At 41.8% G+C, this 20,326-nt stretch overlaps 1 protein-coding gene across 5 annotated transcripts in view; it reads right to left on the bottom strand.

Moving 5' to 3' along the window:
- Window positions 1-20,326, bottom strand: part of IQGAP1 (IQ motif containing GTPase activating protein 1) — a 260,950-nt gene that overhangs the window by 36,471 nt on the left and 204,153 nt on the right. For all 5 annotated transcript variants that reach the window (XM_056572114.1, XM_056572118.1, XM_056572116.1 and 2 more), the window contains 12 exons: window positions 19,462-19,552; window positions 16,774-16,941; window positions 16,381-16,523; window positions 13,411-13,581; window positions 12,352-12,435; window positions 12,175-12,246; window positions 12,018-12,087; window positions 9,558-9,766; window positions 7,832-7,987; window positions 7,024-7,187; window positions 2,150-2,374; window positions 1,896-2,036 (listed from right to left, as the gene is read on the bottom strand). In XM_056572114.1, the coding sequence (XP_056428089.1) occupies window positions 1,896-2,036; window positions 2,150-2,374; window positions 7,024-7,187; window positions 7,832-7,987; window positions 9,558-9,766; window positions 12,018-12,087; window positions 12,175-12,246; window positions 12,352-12,435; window positions 13,411-13,581; window positions 16,381-16,523; window positions 16,774-16,941; window positions 19,462-19,552 (1,694 nt within the window). The remainder of the gene's footprint in view (window positions 1-1,895; window positions 2,037-2,149; window positions 2,375-7,023; window positions 7,188-7,831; window positions 7,988-9,557; window positions 9,767-12,017; window positions 12,088-12,174; window positions 12,247-12,351; window positions 12,436-13,410; window positions 13,582-16,380; window positions 16,524-16,773; window positions 16,942-19,461; window positions 19,553-20,326) is intronic.

The raw sequence follows: 20,326 nt of genomic DNA, 5'->3' as shown, positions 1-20,326 counted from the left end.
GAGAGACATAATGAGAAAAAAATAATCCATAAAATCACCTTGTCTGATTTTTAAAGAATTTATTTGCAAATTATTGGAAAATAAGTATTTGGTCAATAACAAAAGTTCATCTCTATACTTTGTTATATACCCTATGTTGACAATGACAGAGGGCAAATGTTTTCTGTAAGTCTTCACAAGGTTTTCACACACTGTTGCTGGTATTTTGGCCCATTCCTCCATGCAGATCTCCTCTAGAGCAGTGATGCTTTGAGGCTGTTGCTGGGCCACATGGACTTTCAACTCCCTCCAAAGGTTTTCTATGGGGCTGAGATCTGGAGACTGGCTAAGCCACTCCAGGACCTTGAAATGCTCCTTAAGAAGCCACTAGCCGCTTCTTTGTTGCTTGGGCGGTGTGTTTGGGATCATTGTCATGCTGAAAGACCCAGCCACATTTCATCTTCAATGCTTTTGATGAAAGGAGGTTTTCACTTGAAATTTCACGATACATGGCCCCATTCATTCTTTCCTTTACACGGATCAGTTGTCCTAGTCCCTTAGCAGAAAAACAGCCCCAAAGCATGATGTTTCCACCCCCATGCTTCACAGTAGGTATGGTGTTCTTTGGAGGAACCATGGAAAAAATAAATTATATTGCTAAAATTTCAGGGGGAGTGCCTTTAAAACTTCACTTTTAATGGTATGTATTAAAATACACCAAACTAAATAATATGTTTAATAATTGCCACCATCAACAAAAATCAAAGATCAGTTGGTTTGCACCAACAGGTACCACACTTAAGTGGATTTACTCATTTGGTAAGTAAATCCACTTAAGTGTGGTACCTGTTGGTGCAAACCAACTGATCTTTGATTTTTGTTGGTGGTGGCAATTATGACACATATTATTTAGTTTGGTGTATTTTAATGCATACCATTAAAAGTGAAGTTTTAAAGGCACTCCCCCTGAAATTTTAGCAATATAATTTGTTATTTTTTCCATAGTTCCTTCATAAGCCGGGAGGTTATAGCTATGTGCAGTCTCTTCTGATATCCATGAACTAAACTTGTAAATGGTGTTCTTTGGATGCAACTCAGCATCCTTTCTCCTCCAAACACGAAGAGTTGAGTATTTACCAAAAAGTTCTACTTTGGTTTCATCTGACCATATGACATTCTCCCAATACTCTTCTGGATCATCCAAATGCTCTCTAGCAAACTTCAGACGGGCCCAGACATGTACTGGCTTAAGTTGGGTGACACCTCTGGCACTGCATGATTTGAGTCCCTGGCAGCATAGTGTGTTACTGATGGTAGCCTTTGTTACTTTAGTCCAAGCTCTCTGCAGGTCATTCACTAGGTCCCCCTGTGTGGTTCTAGGATTTTTGCTCACCGTTCTTGTGATCATTTTGACACCATGGGGTGAGATCTTGCATGGAGCCCCAGATCGAGGGAGATTATCAGTGGTCTTGTATGTCTTCCATTTTCTAATAATTGCTCCCACAGTTGAGTTCTTCCCACCAAGCTGCTTGCCTATTGCAGATTCAGTCTTCCCAGCCTGGTGCAGGTCTACAATTTTGTTTCTTGTGTCCTTAGACAGCTCTTTGGTCTTTGCCATAGTGGAGTTTGGAGTGTGACTGTTTGAGGTTGTGGACAGGTGTCTTTTATACTGATAACTAGTTCAAACAGGTGCCATGAAAATTGCAGGCCTCTATTATCTTTTAAAGTGGGAGAACTTGCACAATTGGAGGCTGGCTAAATACTTTTTTGCCCCACTGTATGTCCTTTAAATCTATTGCATTCTATGTTGGGTTTGTCTAATTCACCTTAGACATATTATATCTATAAAATAATGATGTAAGGAATAAAAAAATAGTACAATAGTACAATATAGATAAGATAACTGGAATACATACGGGATCTTATCAACTGAGCTGATGATCGCAGAGAGGAACTTGTCTGTAACCGTCCTCATGTTCTTGATGGAAGAATCCAGTCTGTTTCTCACCTCCTCATGGCTCATTGCTTGCTCTGGTGTGACATCATAAGGCAGTTTGCTGTAGAAAAATACACAGATTAAATCTTCTTATAAAAGCAGAAGCTACATAAAATTACCAATATTGTTCATACTAAAGATAATAAGCTTTAACCATAGCATAGAACATCTCACCTTGCTTCTCCGGTCTGAGATTCCATCTGGTTGACCCAAGACTTGTAAATATCGACAGGGTCAGTTTTGATGTTAAGGGACTTATCATCCATGATCTCTTTCACTACTGGTGACAGGATTTGCCTTAAAGCATTCTGACCACGGGCCCCACGGTTAAAGCTCACCACCATCTTTATAACTGTAGGGTTCCCAGTGACAATTTCCTGAATCATATCCACCTTAGATCTGTTAGGATCACAAAGGAAAATAGTTCAGACTACAAACATGCAAATAACTTTTGAAATATTACAAGTATATCTGTCATCATCATACATATACTATCATACTTAGTATACCACAGCATTAGTGACTATTAGTAATAAACTGACAGGCCAAAGACATAGCCTGAAGGCCGATATTGCACTTTTGCACTGCACGTTGAGTTAATGAACACCTTTGCATCCGATCTGGTGAGTTCCTCTCGTTCCTGCAATTGGATGTTTGGACATTGTTGTCCAAGTTAGCTGAGTAGCTTGGACTGTTTGTGAGGTCAAGAGTATTTTTAATGTGTGTGCACTTGACACCCCTGCTTCCATGCTTTATTGGCCTGTCACTTTATTGCTGTGCCGAATGTTGTTTTTGTGTGGATTCTAAAGGCAGATAATGATGACAAATCTGAGTGGTCTTTGTTAAGCCAAGGAAACTCATCAGTGCCTTACGATCATGTTGGGGGGCTGACAGTGTGACAGTGTAGCGTGGGGAGTAACGTGACCTCACGTCTAAGCGCTGCAGCACCACGTCGGAGCTCACTGTGCGCCCGCAGCCCTGCTCACTCTCTCGTACAGGGCCCACTTGTCCTCAGGTACGGAACCCCGCTTTTCCTCAGGTACGGAGCCCAGCTTGTCCTCAGTGTACAGAGACCCGCTTGTCCTCAGTGTACAGGGCCCCATTTGTCCTCAGTGTACAGGGCCCCACTTGTCCTCAGTGTACAGGGTCCCGTGTGTCCTCAGTGTACAGGGCCTGCTTGTCCTCCGAGGACAAGCGGGGCTCTGTACACTGAGGACAAGCGGGGCTCTGTACACTGAGGATAAGAGGAACTCTGTACACTGTGCACAGATCCCTGCTTGTCCTCAGAGTAAAGGGCCCCGCTTGTCCTCAGTGTACAGGGCCCCGCTTGTCCTCAGTGTACAGGGCCCCGCTTTTCCTCAGTGTACAGAGCTCTACTTGTCCTCAGTGTACAGGGCCCCGCTTGTCCTCAGTGTACAGGGCCCCGCTTGTCCTCAGTGTACAGGGCCCCGCTTGTCCTCAGTGTACAGGGCCCCGCTTGTTCTCAGTGTACAGGGCCCCGCTTTTCCTCAGTGTACAGAGCTCTACTTGTCCTCAGTGTACAGGGCCCCGCTTGTCCTCAGTGTACAGGGCCCCGCTTGTCCTCAGTGTACAGGGCCCCGCTTGTCCTCAGTGTACAGGGCCCCGCTTGTTCTCAGTGTACAGGGCCCCGCTTGTCCTCAGTGTACGGAGCCCCGCTTGTCCTCAGTGTACAGGGCCCCGCTTGTTCTAAGTGTACAGGGCCCCGCTTGTCCTCAGTGTACGGAGCCCCGCTTGTCCTCAGTATACAGGGCCCCACTTGTCCTCAGTGTACAGGGCCCCACTTGTCCTCAGTGTACAGGGCCCCGCTTGTCCTCAGTGTACAGGGCCCCGTTTGTCATCAGTGTACAGGGCCCCACTTGTCATCAGTGTACAGGGCCCCACTTGTCATCAGTGTACAGGGCCCCACTTGTCCTCAGTGTACAGGGCCTGCTTGTCCTCAGTGTACAGGGCCTGCTTGTCCTCAGTGCGCAGGGCCCCGCTTGCCCTCAGTGTACCGGGCCCCGCTTGTCCTAGGTGTGCAGATCCCCGCCTGTCCTCGGTGTACAGATCCCCGCCTGTCCTCGGTGTACAGAGCCCCGCCTGTCCTTGGTGTACAGAGCCCCGCCTGTCCTTGGTGTACAGAGCCCCGCCTGTCCTCGGTGTAAAGATCCCCGCCTGTCCTCGGTGTACAGAGCCCCACCTGTTCTCGGTGTACAGAGCCCTGCCGAAGAAGTGCCCTGATCTCTCTGCCAGCTTTCTCAGTCGGCATCTGCATGGACACATAAACAGGGTAGCCTGGCCAGGTGGGTGGCTTATGAATTGTATAGTTGTATGTATCTTCTACCTGCCTTTCACCGCCCCCTACATGATGGAACAGTCTGACTTAGTTATATGTGAAATATAACTTATATCTCTGACTGTGCCATCATGTAGGGGGCGGTAAAAGGCAGATAGAAGATGGAGTAGGCTTCCCAGCAGCACAGAGTATTTCAGACAGTCTGCCTCACTACAGTTCCCTCCAGAAATACTCTGTGCTGCTGTGCTATTTCTGTAATAAATCTAAGAGGCCTCAGCCAAGCAAAAAAGCTAAAGTGTGTGGCTTATGAATGGACTAGTTGCTATTTTCTACCTGCCTTTCACCGCTCACTATATGATGGCACAGTCAGAGATGAGTTATATATCTGACTGTGCCATCATGTAGTGAGCGGTGAAAGGCAGGTACTCCTGTGAAAACCTTTTTTTTTTTTTAAATCAACTGGTACCAGAAGGTTAAACAAATATTTAAATTATTTCTATTAAAATTTTATAATCCTTTCAGTACTTATTAGCAGCTGTATACTAAAGAACAATTTCTTTTCTATTTGGGATTTCTTTTCTGTCACGACCACAGTGCTCTCTACTGACACCTCTGTCCATTTTAGGAACTGTCCAGAGCAGAAGAAAATCCCCATAGCAAACATATGCTGCTCTGGACATTTCCCAAAATGGACAGAGGTGTCAGCAGAGAGCACTGTGGTCGTGACAGAAAAGAAATCCCAAATAGAAGAGAATTTCCTCTGTAGTATACAGCAGCTAATAGGTACTGGAAGGATTAAGAATTTTTAATAGAAGTAATTTACAAATCTGTTTAACTTTCTGACACCAGTTGATTAAAAAAAAAGTTTTCCACCGGAGTACCCCTTTAAAGGTGAGTGGAGGCTGGAGCTGGGTATCACAGACAGAGATCCCAAGTTGGCACAAAAAGGAGGAGTTCAGTGTTTTAAGGCACTTGGGGGGAGATTCATCAAAACCTGTCCAGATGAAAAGTTGCTGAGTTGCCCATAGCAAACAATCAGATCATTTCTTTCATTTTTGAAAAGGCCTCCGAAAAATGAGATAAGCAATTTGACTGGTTGCTATGGGCAACTGGACAACTTTTCCTCTGCACAAGTTTTGATAAATCTCCCCCTCGGTGTAGCTAAGGTGATTGGCATTGCCATCCCTCAAAGTACCCCATAGCCTCAAGCGCACTGCACCCCCTATTCCTTTCTATGGCAAATATTCATATGCATACTGGGCGGGAATAGGGGCGGGGCAGAGGTGGGGCCAGGGGTGGAGTCTTGCTGGGGGCCCTTGCTTTATTTGGTCTGGGGGCCCTGGGTGGTGTCAGTCTGCCCCTGCACACAGGTACAGTTTCTAAGCCCATTTGATCATGTGATATAACAATACACCAAGACAGTCAACTCAATTACAACATTAGGGTATGAGTAGGAGTTACAACTTCAAGTTCATGTGTATATGAGGCTGTCTTAAGAAAGTAATATTGTATGTTCACAAGCTGCTGTATGTTTTTGCTAGTTTAACTAAAAGGAACAAAAAGAAAAACAGGTACATTTGTAGGTATTACAATAAACTATACTCCCAGACAGAGTTATGGTAAGAAATATAGAGATAAATAGTTCAGCTCACCTTCCTGGCTGTAGTGCATGGATCCGCACCTGGCAGGGTGCTATTACAAGCAGAAATGAAGAAGGATGATACAGCACTTTACATAAACTTGCAGCTTTATTGGATTCCGTATCAAAAACACTTCACACAGTAAAAACTATCAATCCACTGTCATACGCGTTTCAAGCGCATGCACGCTCTTCTTTGGTCTGAAGAAGAGCGCACATGCGATTGAAACGCGTATGACAGTGGATTGATCATTTTTACTGTGTGAAGTGTTTTTTTTATATGGAATCCAATAAAGCTGCAAGTTTATGTAAAGTGCTGTATCGTCCTTCTTTATTTCTGCTTTTTGCAAGAAATACCCACAGAAAATGTAACAAATATAAATGTAAACATGGCCTTGAGGTACAGCACATAATAAGCCATCCAACAGCCAATTTACTGCATTGCACCCTAATGTGCTTAAAGTACAAAAGAGGGACAAAGCATTAGCATACCAGATTCATCTACACAACATGCTGATGGTTACAAAGCATCAACACAAGGTCATAAGAGAGACAAAGAGAGGCAATTCCTCCCCATTTTCCATGAAAAATAGAAAAAAACTTTAAAATGTAAAGATTCACCTAAATTCTAGATTAAAAACAAGTACAACTAATTGCCTAAATTCTAAGATGCAGATATATATACATGCAGATTAATCTTAAAAGGGGTATTACCATCTCATGTAATGGCTTACTGGCCTAAAGTGGCCGGCAAGCCGAAACAACTGAAGTGGGTAAGTTATTCAATTTGCGTAACTCCCATTGATGGTATTGGGAGTTGGGTAAATAATGTACCCCCCAAGTTAGGCTGTTTACATAACTCCTGGAGTTATGTAAAATAACATTACTCATGGGTCCCCGCTACTCAACTCCTATTGATGTCAATGAAACATACGTAAATTGTGTAGCTCATCCTGTTTAGCTGTTTTCGACTTCCTGGCCACCTCAGGCCACAGCAAACCAGTCAAAGGGGTCTGGGAAGCAGTTATATGAGATGGATATACCCCTATCAATACAAGCTACAAAAGATGTCATCTGCTCAACCCTTGCACGCTGTGTATTTGTAGCACTTACTTTATTTCCTCCTGAAGAGCTGTTTTGAAAAGACGTAGAAGCAGATATTCTTCTCTCTGATTGGACGCATAGTTATAGAGAGTAAAGATGACCGAGTCCATGAATTTGGTAGATTTATTTTGTGGCATTTGGAAAATGAGTTTTGCCAGATATGTTGGGTTAGTCTGCAGAAAAGAATTAGAATCAAATAGTTAAAATATGTTATGCTTCATATATATAAATATATAAACATTGAATATTCAAATGAAACAATGTAGGTGCTAAAATTATACAATATAAACTGAAGATAATCCATGACTCCGGAGTCTTAATAAGCAATAGCCAGACTGAGCAAGTACAGCTCATCCTGTTTCTCATTGTTTTTATTCCATTTTTTTTTCAAGATTCAATACTTTACAATTTATAGTATATACAATTAGTCTATTCCAGGCTGATTTTATATCCCAGATGCTGCACTTTTTGCTTGTTAGTCAATTTAGATTTGCATTTCTGCATTAGATAATTGGTAATAATTGGGGCGATCTATTGGGTAAATACATTTTAACAAATGAATATTTTCATGTAAACTGAATGCATTACTTTACATGATAACCTGTACTCTAAAATAAAAGAAGAGGTAAATGTTTGAGCACTGGGAACACCACGGTCCTTATTTTGTTGAGATGGCCTTTCAAATAACACATAGAAATAAACTGAATACCTCCAATGAGCTATTATGTTGATCGCAGCAACTGGAAACTCTGCAGACTTGCACAGAATTCTGCACTAATGATAAATTCCCCCACTGTCCCGTCTCCCATTTACATACCTGCAGTAGGTAAAACAGATGCTGGTAAGCCTCCAGCTTTTCCCTTTTCTCCTTGCTTAGAGCCTTAAGTCCTCCCTTCTGCTTGTTTAACATCATCATATCAGAGAGCTGCTCCTTGTTCTTCTTTGTTAATTTTTTACTATGGGAGACCACATCCTAGAAAAAAAAAGACATATATGTGAGTAAAGCATATATTGGCTTTTTATGTGTCTCAAAGGTGGTAAAAGGGGAAAACAGAAAGTGTAGGTGATAGAAAGTGGTTGTCACTTGTCACTAACTTCTCCAAAACCACATGCGGATGGCAAGTGAAAGCTGTGTGGCCCGCCATAGAAGCCCTCAGTTATGATCATATGCGCTGTTTCACTTACTTCCTCTTAAAGGGGTATTCCGGGTTTATACATCTTATGTATATCCTTTGGATAGGGGATAAGATGCATGATTGCAGGGGCCCCTCTGCTGGGGAACCCCGCAATCTCTGTGCAGCTCCTGGCATTCTGTGCCGGGCGCTGCTTCAGAGACGAACATGATGTCACGGCCACACCCCTTGTGAGGTCACGCCACGCCCCCTCCAATTATGTCTATGGGAGGGGGCGTGATGGCCATCACGCCCCCTCCCATAGACATGAATGGAGGGGCGTGGCCATGACATCTCATCCCTGTCTCGGAAGCAGCGCCTGGCACAGAATGCCGGGGGCTGCACAGAGATCGCGGTGGTCCTCAGCGGAGGGGCCCCTGCAATCATACATCTTATCCCCTATCCAAAGGATATACATAAGATGTATGAACCCGGAATACCCCTTTAAACCCTGAACAGCGACAGTTCATTGACAAAAGGTTGGGGACCTCCGCTTCAATTGCAACATGTCTGATCCCCATAAACACAATGGTCCATATTTATCAAGCTACCTGAAACCATAACTGGTTTTGCCCATAACAACCGATCACATCTAAGCTTTGATTTTTCCAGAGCTCCTTAGCTTTGATTGGTTGTAATAAGCAAAACCAGTTTTGGTTCCGGATAGATTGATATTTGTCGGCCAATGTTCCTTTGTACACTTTATTTGGCCACATTGCCATGTTTAAGGAGTTCTATTAGACTTTAACAGCAGAATGTTTACAAATTTGAACACCATAAGGGTATGTTCACACAGGGCATATACACTGCACATTTCCTAAAGAAGAAAATCTGCAGCATTTCTATATTATGATCAAAAGAAAATCGGCACCAAATCATAGGAAGATTTTGATGCATATTATGTTTTTGCTCCAGAGAGAAAAAGAAACAATGTATTTAAAATCTGAAATTGCGGATTTTGCTGTGTATCCGCAGTTATTCTGCAACAATTTCAGATGTGAATTTATTGTTGAATCTGATTTACCCATTGAAGTCAATGGGGAAAATCCACATTGTTTCTACAGCATAAATTGGCACCACAATTAAAATCCACACCACAAGTCAATTTATATGTGGATTTGCATTATGTGTGGAGGGAGGATGAGCTACAAATCGAATGCACTTTGCTGCCACTGCAGAGAATTTGCACCATAATCACTCTATATGAGCATACCCTAAATGTATATATGTTTTATCTGCATACACATAAATGTGAGTACATTGCTTTTTTTACATGGATACTTTTTCTAGCATAAACTATATAGAGCTATAAAGTGTCATGACAAGAAGCATGTCATCCCACTACAATTGACTTAACAATTATTAACATACCTGAAGTGTAATTTTGTTTTTTACAAGAAGTCCAATTTTGATATCCATAAGATTGAGGTCATTTTCCAGCTGCTGGTTTGATCTTAGAAGAGTCACTACTTCTTCTCTCAGTTTCATAACTTCCAATTCCTCCTGGAAGTCCTGATCACTCTGATCCAAAAGATGAACAAACTTCCGCACTACAGCCATTGGTGGATCATCTGCATTGACTGGAGAGAGAATACACAGAGAAGCAATCCATCATTTTTGTATTGCTCAAATGGCCCCTAGCCTCTAAATGTCATAGACAGACCCGAAATGTTTCCTGGAATTTTGAATGTTTATATTTCTTGATTGTTTATTTCAATTTTACTGTATTGGATTGTATGTTTTATATGCCCTTCATTTGTGAAGGGACTGTTTGTATTTTACCAAAATGTCAATAAAATGATTGAAACGAAATGTCATAGACAGCATCTATATGATGTGTACGTGTTACAGAGAGCAGTAAAAGTACTATGGTGTAACTTGAGAAGCCAAGAAAGCATGCTTAATGCTGGCTATACACATAAGATAGCGGTCATGGCCAACAGCTATCTCTCCCAATCTCAGTTGCGAGCCTGGCTCAGCTGAGTATACATGTGTTTTCAATTGGAAGAAGAAAAAAAGTCACTGCCTACACCTCTGGCTTATCTGCCTGAACAAAATGATTGGGTAGTTCAAATCTAACATGCCCAATCCTTCTCTCCTCTGATATTTGCAGTTGGGGACAATAGAAGGTCACAGTACACATTAGATAGATGGCTGATCAAACTCAAATTGGTTAGGCTTGGCTAACACATGCCTAACGTGTATGGCCAGCTCAAGGTACTGTGACACTACAGCTACCCATATATATACAACAGCTGTTGGCGGAAGGCAAGTTCAACTGGCAGCTACTTTCCTGACTCCCCCATACATATGCACACTTGTTCTTGTGTTTTTGTGTGTAAAGGGGAGAGGGAAATTATCTGCTGCCAGAACCCTCTGGCAGTATCTTACCTCTCACAGGAGCAAAGAATCGGGCATCTTGGATTCTTTCCCCTGTTACCTGCCATTATGGGACACTTGATGTTTGATTATTGGATGTAACAGCTAAACTTCAGGCCAGCTTCATTGTCAGAAGGGGTTGGGATGCCATGAGAAATAAGACAATTTAAGGCATGAGGTAGTCAGTCCTCATTTGTTCACAAGGCATCAGTCATAAGAATGAACAAACATTATAAGTTGCAATCTCTGGTCATATGGTCTTAGTGCACTATTAGATTTACAGATACAGATATATACCCAGTTACTGCCTAGCATACTTATGGACCTTAAAGGGGTACTCCGGTGGAAACATATATGTATTTTTTAAATCAACTGGTGCCATATTGTATAACACCGGGGTGGATTGCTGGCATCCACTCTGGTAATCTTGCCTTGTATTCTTTTTAAAGAGTACCTATCACCATCTAAACTTTCCATAATCCCCCTCCCCATCTCTCCCTGACTTTGACAAAGTCTATCCCTGCATTTATTTTGCTTTAAAAACCCCTAAAAACACCTTTTTTCTATGCTCTTCGGTAGTGCAGTTGTAAGCAGAGAGTCAGGGAGGTTGTCATAGCAATGGCAAGTCCGGAGAGCATTGCATATATAATTAGCCATGTGGAAAGTGGACAGAGGGGAGAGGAACTGAGAAAAAGAGAAGAGGGAATGTATCCTCTCTGTTTGATCCCTGCTTGTGTATGAGCTGAGTGCTCTCCCTCCCTCCTGCCTGTCTGACAGGCTGGGAGCTGCACTGAGCTGATTTCAGACGCACTCACTGAGTCCGAAATGCTTGCTGACAGGATTGCTAGGGAGACCCCTAGTGGAGAAGTTTTTAAAGTAAAAAAAAACATGAAAGGAGGAAATTTTTTTTTAAATAAAAGCAAACAAAAAGTTGTTCAGTAGTGCTTTATCTTTAATATATAAAAAGTTTGTTTCATGAGAGGTACACTTTAAGTGATCAATAAGTACTGTTTTAAAAATCCACAGTCACTACTACCTGCATATGTTTGCTATGAGGATTTTCTCCTACTCTGTCCTTAAAGTGGACAGAGATGTCAGCAGAGATCACTGTGTTCGTGATGTCAGCAGAGAGTTCTGTGTTCCAAAAAGAAAATAATTTCCTTTGTAGTATTCAGCAGCCAGTAAGTACTGGAAGGATTAAGACTTTTTAATAGATGCAATTTACAAATCTGTTTAACTTTCTGGTACCTGTTGATTTAAAAAAAAAAAAGTTTTCCACCGAAGTACCCCTTTAATGTTTAATGTAGATTATCACACGTACAGGATTTGCAGCAGATCCTGTACATGTGAATGTATCCTATATGTGTATACCAGACTTCAAAAAGCTAAATAAGATAACACTGTCTTTAAGTACATAGAAGAGCCATTCACGGGTAAAGGAAGTTCACTTACTCAAGGTCTTGTAGTCATCTCGGGCTTTGTTGGCACGGATAAAAGCTTGGATTTTTACAATATCATTAATCTGTGGACAATATATACAAAGTCATTGCTTGTGATTTCTCAGTGAAAGTGTGCTCTACATTCGGGACACATGAGTCCATATACTCACATGGTCATGAAAGTACTTCAGTCTTTGTCTGTAGCGTTTCCTGGCTTGATACATTCGAGTATATGATTGGAGCTAGAATTAAACATCACTAAGGAGTCAGTCATTATACCATGTTATACATTGTACATTTAATGTTAAACAATAGAAGGTTAAACATCAAGAAAAGAAGTACAATACCTTCACTACTTCATCATTGTGTTCGTTCAGATAGCGCATGCGATCCTTGTAAGCTCTCCTTTGCTTCTGACCTCTGTAGTGGGCCTATGAGGGGAAAAAAAGTTGACCAATAAAAAAAATAATATATATATATATATATATATATATATATATATATATATATATATAATGCAAGCTCAGACATATACATTTATTGCTGTATAACAATTTATTTTATACCTTTTCTCTAGAAATGTTATTATGCACATGGAGTTCAGTGCTTCTATCAAATATAATGTGTGTGTGTGTGTATATATATCTATATATATATCTATATCTATAAAAATATAAATATAAATATATAAAACCAATGACCTCTCTCTAGTACCGGCGTTCATAAGAAAAAAACAAACAAAAAAAAAAATTAAAGGCCCCATTCACACAACAGAATCTGTGCCTGGAGATATTTCGGGCAAAGAGTCCACACCGCTCGGAAATGCACCGTCTCTAGAGACTAGAGTGCATTTCGGAGCATCTTCTGCCCAAAAAAAGCCCATGTTCATTTTTACAACGGAGTCTAGGGTCTGGAATTTCTACATAGAACGTCCACCACAAAAATTCCGTAGTATGAATGGTGTGTCAGAATGCTGCATCGTATTTTCCATAGCAAAACTCTGTTTGTAAATACGTAGTGTGAATGGGCCCTAACTGTAGCCTTCGATGGCGCTTTATTATGTTTACAATTATGAATGAGCAAATACTTCATGTCCTCAAGCCACAATATAGTTCAGTGTTTCCCAACCAGTGTGCCTCCAGCTGTTGCAAAACTACAACTCCCAGCGTGCCCGGACAGCCTTTGGCTGTCCGGGCATGCTGGGAGTTGTAGTTTTGCAACAGCTGGAGGCACACTGGTTGGGAAACACTGATATAGTTGTTGTAAGTTATAGAGATTAGCCACAACCAGAGTCAAGAGGAAAACCCCTAATGCTGAATAACAGTGCAAATCACTTCAAAGACACAGAGTTACAAAAGAATACATTTCATCTTCCATACCCATTTACTTTATGTAAGAGAACACACCTGAATACAGGTCACAGCAGGAGCCTGCTCCCTTAAAAAGTTCATTCTGGAGTTAAATTCCTTGCGCATCAGGTACCCTCGACAGCGGGCCTGGAGCTTGGTGATGAGGGTTTCGTTTGCCAGCCATAATTGTTCCCGATTATAGGCAGCCGAAACACCCGAGATAGTGCTCTGTTACAGTAAACCACACAAAATAATATTTAGAATAATAAATATTTCTAACAGTATAAACTTAAAATGTAAATTGTGTCATATAACATAGTGCTAACAACATAAACAACAATAAAGTATCAAGTTGAGGGGTGCGGAGGTGACAACTTCTAATAACTAAAGTGAAGGAATAGGTTTTGTTTTTACAAATACTCCAGCAGTGGCCTAATTTATTTATTTTTTCTAAGTTAATTTAAAGGAAAATTCTTCTGTAAAGAGAACTGATTACTAGTTTTGGGGAGTCCAATCCTCCAGCATTGTCCTTATGCAGATATAGTTTAAAGTCTTAAAGGGGTACTCCCATGGAAAACTTTTTTTTTTAAATCAACTGGTGCGAGAAAGTTAAACAGATCTGTAAATTACTTCTATAAAAAAAAATCTTAATCCTTCCAGTACTTTTTAGGGGCTGTATACTAAAGAGGAAATGCTTTTCTTTTTGGATTGCTCTGATGTCTCGACCACAGTGCTCTCTGCTGACCTTTTTTGGAACTGTCCAGAGCAGGAGAAAATCCCCATAGCAAACATATGCTGCTCTGGACAGTTCCTAAAATGGACAGCAGAGGTCAGCAGAGAGCACTGTGGTCGTGACATCAGAGAAATCCAAAAAGAAATGCATTTCCTCTGTAGTATACAGCCCATAAAATGTACTTGAAGGATTAAGATTTTTTAATAGAAGTAATTTACAAATCTGTTTAACTTTCTGGCACCAGTTGATTTAAAAAAAAAAAAAAAGTTTTCTACGAGAGTACCCCTTTAATAACGCCAACATTAATTGCAGCCTTTTCTCCTGAGGACAGGCCATGAATAACCTTAGCAGACATGAGTCATGGACTCCTCTCCAACATGCTCATTGTGCAAATGAAGATGACTACTGGACAACCCATTTCTCTGCACATGAGTCTTTGGCTTTATCTCCAGTGTCGAGAGCCACTGGAACTGGACTTACGCATAAATTACATGTTATTAGCCTAACAATGGAGGAAAACCTGAAACTGATATAGGCCCTTTTAAAGGGAATCAGTTCTATTGGCTGCTAAGAGCTTTAGATATGGTTGGATAGCTGTTAGGGTATAAAAAATAAACTGTACCTTTCCTGAAGCTGATGGTGTCTGCCATGTTTATTTCTTAACCAAGTGACAAGGAGGTGGAGCCGAGCTGCTCAATTTCCACAGCCTGGCACGCTTCCTCACTGGCCCTCACCTCCCAGACCCTCCTTGATTGAAGTTCAGAGCTTTGTACATTAACTGAGGAGAAGCTGGAGTTAAAGGGGTACTCCACATTTCGTTCCGAACGCTGTGTCCACGCTGCGGGGGTCGGCTAAACCCCCTTGTGATGTCACATCACGCCCTCTCAATGCAAGTCTATGGGAGGGGGCGTGGTGGCGTGGCTGACCCCCGCAGCGCGCACACAGCGTTCGGAACTAAATGTTCCGAACACTGGCCAGTGGAGTACCCATTTAAGGATGAGTAAGAAAGCATGCCAGGCTGTGGTAATTGAGAAGCTCGGCTCCACATTGACACTTGGCTAAAAAAAAAACCATGCAATTCATATGTCTGGCAATAACCATCAGTTCTAGGAAAGGTACTGTTTACGGTTATATCTAGTGCTCTGGCAAGACATGCTTGCCGTGAGCGCTCCGTCCACCTCTGCCAGCGGGGCCAAGATTCGCATCGCAGGACACGCCCGCATGCGAATCTGGGCCCGCCACTCTCCTTCCCTGTCTGCTGTCCCTCCTGTGCTCTCGCATCGCTGGCACGCGTGCCGATGCTCTAAGATTTAAAGGGCCAGTGCACCCTTTATTATGATTTGCTTTATAAGTATGTGCACCTCCCACTATTCCTTGCCGGATCTTTGTGTGCCCTAGAGAAAGTGTTCTTTGTATAGCCCTACCCAAGTTTCTGACATACCTGCTCCGTGAACTGATCTTGCTCCTGTGCCGTCTGCCTTCTGACCTCCTGCTATGTTCCAGACCACGCACCTGTGCCGCCTGCCCTGACCTTCTGCTATCCTGACTATGAATTGCCATATCCCTCCTGTGCTACGTTGCATCTCAGCAACCTGTGTGGATGAGTGGTACCAGGGGTAGCGACCTGAGTGCCGCCTGCTGCAGCAAATCCATCCCGCTTTGCGGTGGGCTCTGGTGAAAACCAGCGGCACCTTAGACTCCGCTCCCTGGTGCGCCCCACGTCATCTTCCACACAGGTATAGCGGATCCACTACTGCCGTGAGTGTTACATTTACTTTTATACTCTAACAGATATCCAACCTAGTTTGTAGCACTTTGCAGACAATAAGGACATGTTGGTCAGTTTTGTGGCTCCAAAAATAACAGTTCAAAGTCTGTATTTATATATGTCAAATATATTCTATTATTTACATAAATTAATTGTTGGCAGTGAAAATTCTTACTCAGACTTACCAAATGTCTCCCTGCTCCTCCCCTCCCCTATACATTATTCCTATCAGTACATCTGATGGAAACTACTACTATTTAGGAAAACTTTGTTGTTAGTCTTAACTCGCACAAGCTATTATAAGTGATGAATAAACAGTTCTCTGCCCTGTTACAACCATAAAATTATAAACAGGTCTGAGAAACGTGTTTTGCTTAGAGGGAATGAACATGATGAGATGCTGGTAGAACATCCAATAATTCCAATCCTTCACATTCTGCCCCCAGGTAAAAAGCTTCTTTACGTCTTCCATTATTGATCAGCATGCTGTTTATTAGGAGGTGTTGTCATGTACATAGCCACTTACCTGAATATCTTCCTTTGACAAGTGAGTGTTGTTCTGTATAAATCCTGGGGGCTCTTCCCAGCTTCCTTCATTAGTAGTCGGGTTAAAGTAATAATGATAACCCCCCTTCACCCAGTGCTGCACCCATTCACTTCCATTGTCCCCTACAAGACAGAGAGACATTTCACATGAGGGATGACTTTAATTACTCAATACAAAGAGATCAATGTACTAGCATTTTCCCTCATAGATAAATGATCACCAATAACACACAGGATAGCACAACAATACATTATGTATAATATGTTTTCCAATTCTTGTTAGAACCACATGTAATGATTCCTGTATTTCCTCAAGCATGCTTTATATCCTACGATTCAGACACCTCAAGCACATTACTGTAGTGCGCTTTACCTTCTGCTGTTTTATTTGTCTTCAGCTCGGCCAGTTCCATCTGATAAGTATGAGCACATTCTGCAGTCACACCATAAAGTCCGACATCAGGAGATCGTAGGGCTTGGAGGGTCTGGGCACTGTCACCCTGGTCTACAGCCTCGTTTATAGCTAGGACACCGCGGGAGACTAAAGGGACAAAAAGATAAGTAGTTCCATAAAAAGCTGTTACCAGCAGTCGTCACAGTGCAAGAAATGGTGATGCTGCATCATAAAAGGAATGCAATTTTTCACATGACACTTGTCTAGGGGAAATTTTAGAATACACCAACCCACAAGGATGTAGTGTGGTTATGATAGGACCCCCTGTTCACTGGTTGTGAAACACTGGGATAGGGTGTAGGTGTCTCATTACTAGGGGTTCCACCAATGTAAACCCCTCCCCTTCTCTCTAGTTCAAAAGGAAGAATGTTTGCAAAGAGCATCTCTCATTCTGGAGGACCTGTCCTGTAATGCATTACACAGAGAACTCATTGCTTTGAATGGGTGCTGTGCAATACTTCATTCTCCCTTTGGCGGCACTGCATGAAAATGTAACACTTTCTGCCAAGCTTCCTCATAAATTGCAGCTAACCGCTCCGGATACCAGCAGAATATGCTTTGTGATAAGTTTATTTTCATATAGCCCTTCTATCCCACTTTAAAGGGGTTCTCCACTGGAAAACTTTTTTTTTTTTTTTTTTAAATCAACTGATGCCAGAAAGTTATCAGATTTGTAAATTACTTCTATTAAAAAATCTTTATCCTTCCAGTACTTATTAGTGGCTGTATACTACAGAGGAAATTCTTTTCTTTTTGGATTTCTTTTCTGTCATAAACACAGTGCTCTCTGCTGACACCTCTGTCCATTTTAGGAACTGACCAGAGCAGGAGAAAATCCCCATAGAAAACATATGCTGCTCTGGACAGTTCCTAAAATGGACAGAGATGTCAGCAGAAAGCACCGTGGTCGTGACAGAAAAGAAATCCAAAAAGAAAAGTACTGGGAGGATTAAGAATTTTTTATAGAAGTCATTTACAATTCTGTTTAATTTTGTGGCACCAGTTGATTAAAAAAAAAAAAAAAGGTTTTCCACCTGAGTACCCCTTTAATGTAGTCTGTGTACTGGTATGGTTGACAGCAAGATAGGGATCGACAGATTATTGGTTTGGCCGATATTATCGGGCGATATTCACGATTTTGGACATTATCGGTATCGGCAATTACCTTACCGATATGCCGATAATGCCCCGCCCCCTCCGGCCGCCTCCCCAGCCAGAGACCACCACCGCCGCTGCCCTATTGCCTCCCCCATCCCCGGTTTTATAATTACCTGTTCCCAGGGTCCGCGCTACTTCTAGCTCCTGTGGCGTCCTGCGCTATTGCTGTGCGCAGCGCAATGACGAGTGACGTCCTCAACGCAACGTCAGTGCGCACAGTGACAGCTCAGGACGCCGCCGGAGCCAGAAGTAGTGCGGACCCCGGGAACAGGCAATTATAAAACCGGGGATGGGAGAGGCAATGGGGCAGCGGCGGTGGTGGTTGGACTAGGGAGCCCAGGACAGGCAGGGGGAGAGAAGATGGTGGCGGCGGTCTCTGGCCCCGCAAAAGCCGCTGCGGTTCATTGATTTAAAGCGCCCGCTTTGAATCATTGATCTGCAGCGGCTTCTGCAGGGCCGGTGGGGGGTGGGGGAAATAGCCGATAACTTATACCGGAATATGGGTATAAGTTATCGGCTATCGGCCTGAAAGGTCACAGATTATCGGTATCGACCCTAAAAAATCTATATCGATCGATCCCTACAGCAAGACTCCACTTTTCTTTCCTCAAAAATGAAAGGCCTTTGAAACTGGCAACAAAAGTTTTCAACACAAATGTGAAGAGAGCCTACTATAACAACAAATTACTAATAAGAGTGTTATTAGCCCAAAAGTAGAGAGGCAACCTTTTTAATTACAATAACCCTTAAAGGGGTACTTCGGTGGAAATTTTTTTTTTTTTAAATCTACTGGTGCCAGAAAGTTAACGATTTGTAAATTAAGTCTATTAAAAAATCTTGATCTTTCCAGTACTTATCAGCTGCTGAATACCACAGAGGAAATTCTTTTCTTTTTGGAACACAGAGCTCTCTGCTGAATCACGAACACAGTGCTCTCTGCTGACATCTCTGTCCATTTTAGTCCAGAGCAGCATATGTTTGCTATGGGGATAATAAGTACTGGGAGGATTAAGATTTTTTAATAGAAGTAATTTACAAATCTTGTATAATAACAAGGATTGTCAGCTCACCCGATCCTCTGCACGGCAAAAGACCTCCAATTCAGGAAGAAAAGTGCAGGAGCCAGCGGTATAATAAACTTCACCTTTATTCGTAATCCATATAAAACTTCGACATGGCGTCTCAAAATACAAACGATAAAACCTCCTGGATAAGCAACAATGTTTTATATGGAATACGAATAAAGGTGAAGTTTATTACACCGCTGGCTCCTGCACTTTTCTTCCTAATTTACAAATCTGTTTAACTTTCTGGCACCAGTTGATTTAAAAAAAAAAAAAAAGTTATCCACCGGAGTACCCTTTTAATATGAAAAGTGCATTATATTTCCACCACTTTGCTCTCCATTTCTGATGTAAAATGTGTGGAATAAGCTACACATGTACATACATCTTTGGGCATCTTCTGTTTCCTTATTGGAGCGGAATATTCCATCTTGAATTTCATCCAGCCAGAGAACTGCAGATTCATCTTTTGTTTCCTGATAAAATGAATAAACCTACATTTTAGTAAAGTTAATGTTTTTAGATCTTCGTCACAGTACACCAGCATGCATGAATAAGGTGTTACAATGTTGTCAAACAGCAGAGGGCACTGTTGTCCACCTCAATACTACAAGACGGAAATGTAAAGTGAGTCATCAGCCATGCACAAGTCAAACAGACAATCCACAACTCGTCTCTTCTACCATATGGGATGATATAGGGTTACAGACGTCTTAAATGATTTAACATATAGTACAGGCATTTAACTATTTTAATATGATCCAGAGCCTAAGCCAATATTTTTATTTCACAAATACTCTGTAACAGCCAAGAATTACAATCTCATAAATAGGAGAGAAAGTCTGATCTTTGGATGTTATAGGACTCAGCTCTGTAATCCAGAAAAATACCCTACCACCAATTGTCTTTAGATATCAAACGTATTTCTTATATGAAACACATTTTATAGAACAGAAATATGTTCTGCGTCAACATGACTGGTCAGTGTGAATATTATTTCTGTAATATAACAGTAAAGATTCAACTGATGTGTTTGTAGTAAGAATGACTTAGTATTAGGAGGTGCAGAGGTAGCAATGACCCTGGGCCATGGTGCATGAGGGGGCCCAAAGCCCAATAATGTCCTATAAAAACACACCAGCACATGGTAAGAGGGGGTGCTTGTTACAGATTGTGCAATTAAGAGGTACTCCGGGGGAAAACCTTTTTTTTTTTTTTTTTTTTTTTTTTTCAAATCAACTGGTTCCAGA

The sequence above is a fragment of the Hyla sarda genome, chromosome 4 (assembly GCF_029499605.1).
Source record: "Hyla sarda isolate aHylSar1 chromosome 4, aHylSar1.hap1, whole genome shotgun sequence".
NCBI lineage: Eukaryota > Metazoa > Chordata > Amphibia > Anura > Hylidae > Hyla > Hyla sarda.
The sequence above is the reverse complement of the archived record's forward strand: the minus strand, read 5'-3'. Positions and strand labels throughout refer to the sequence as shown.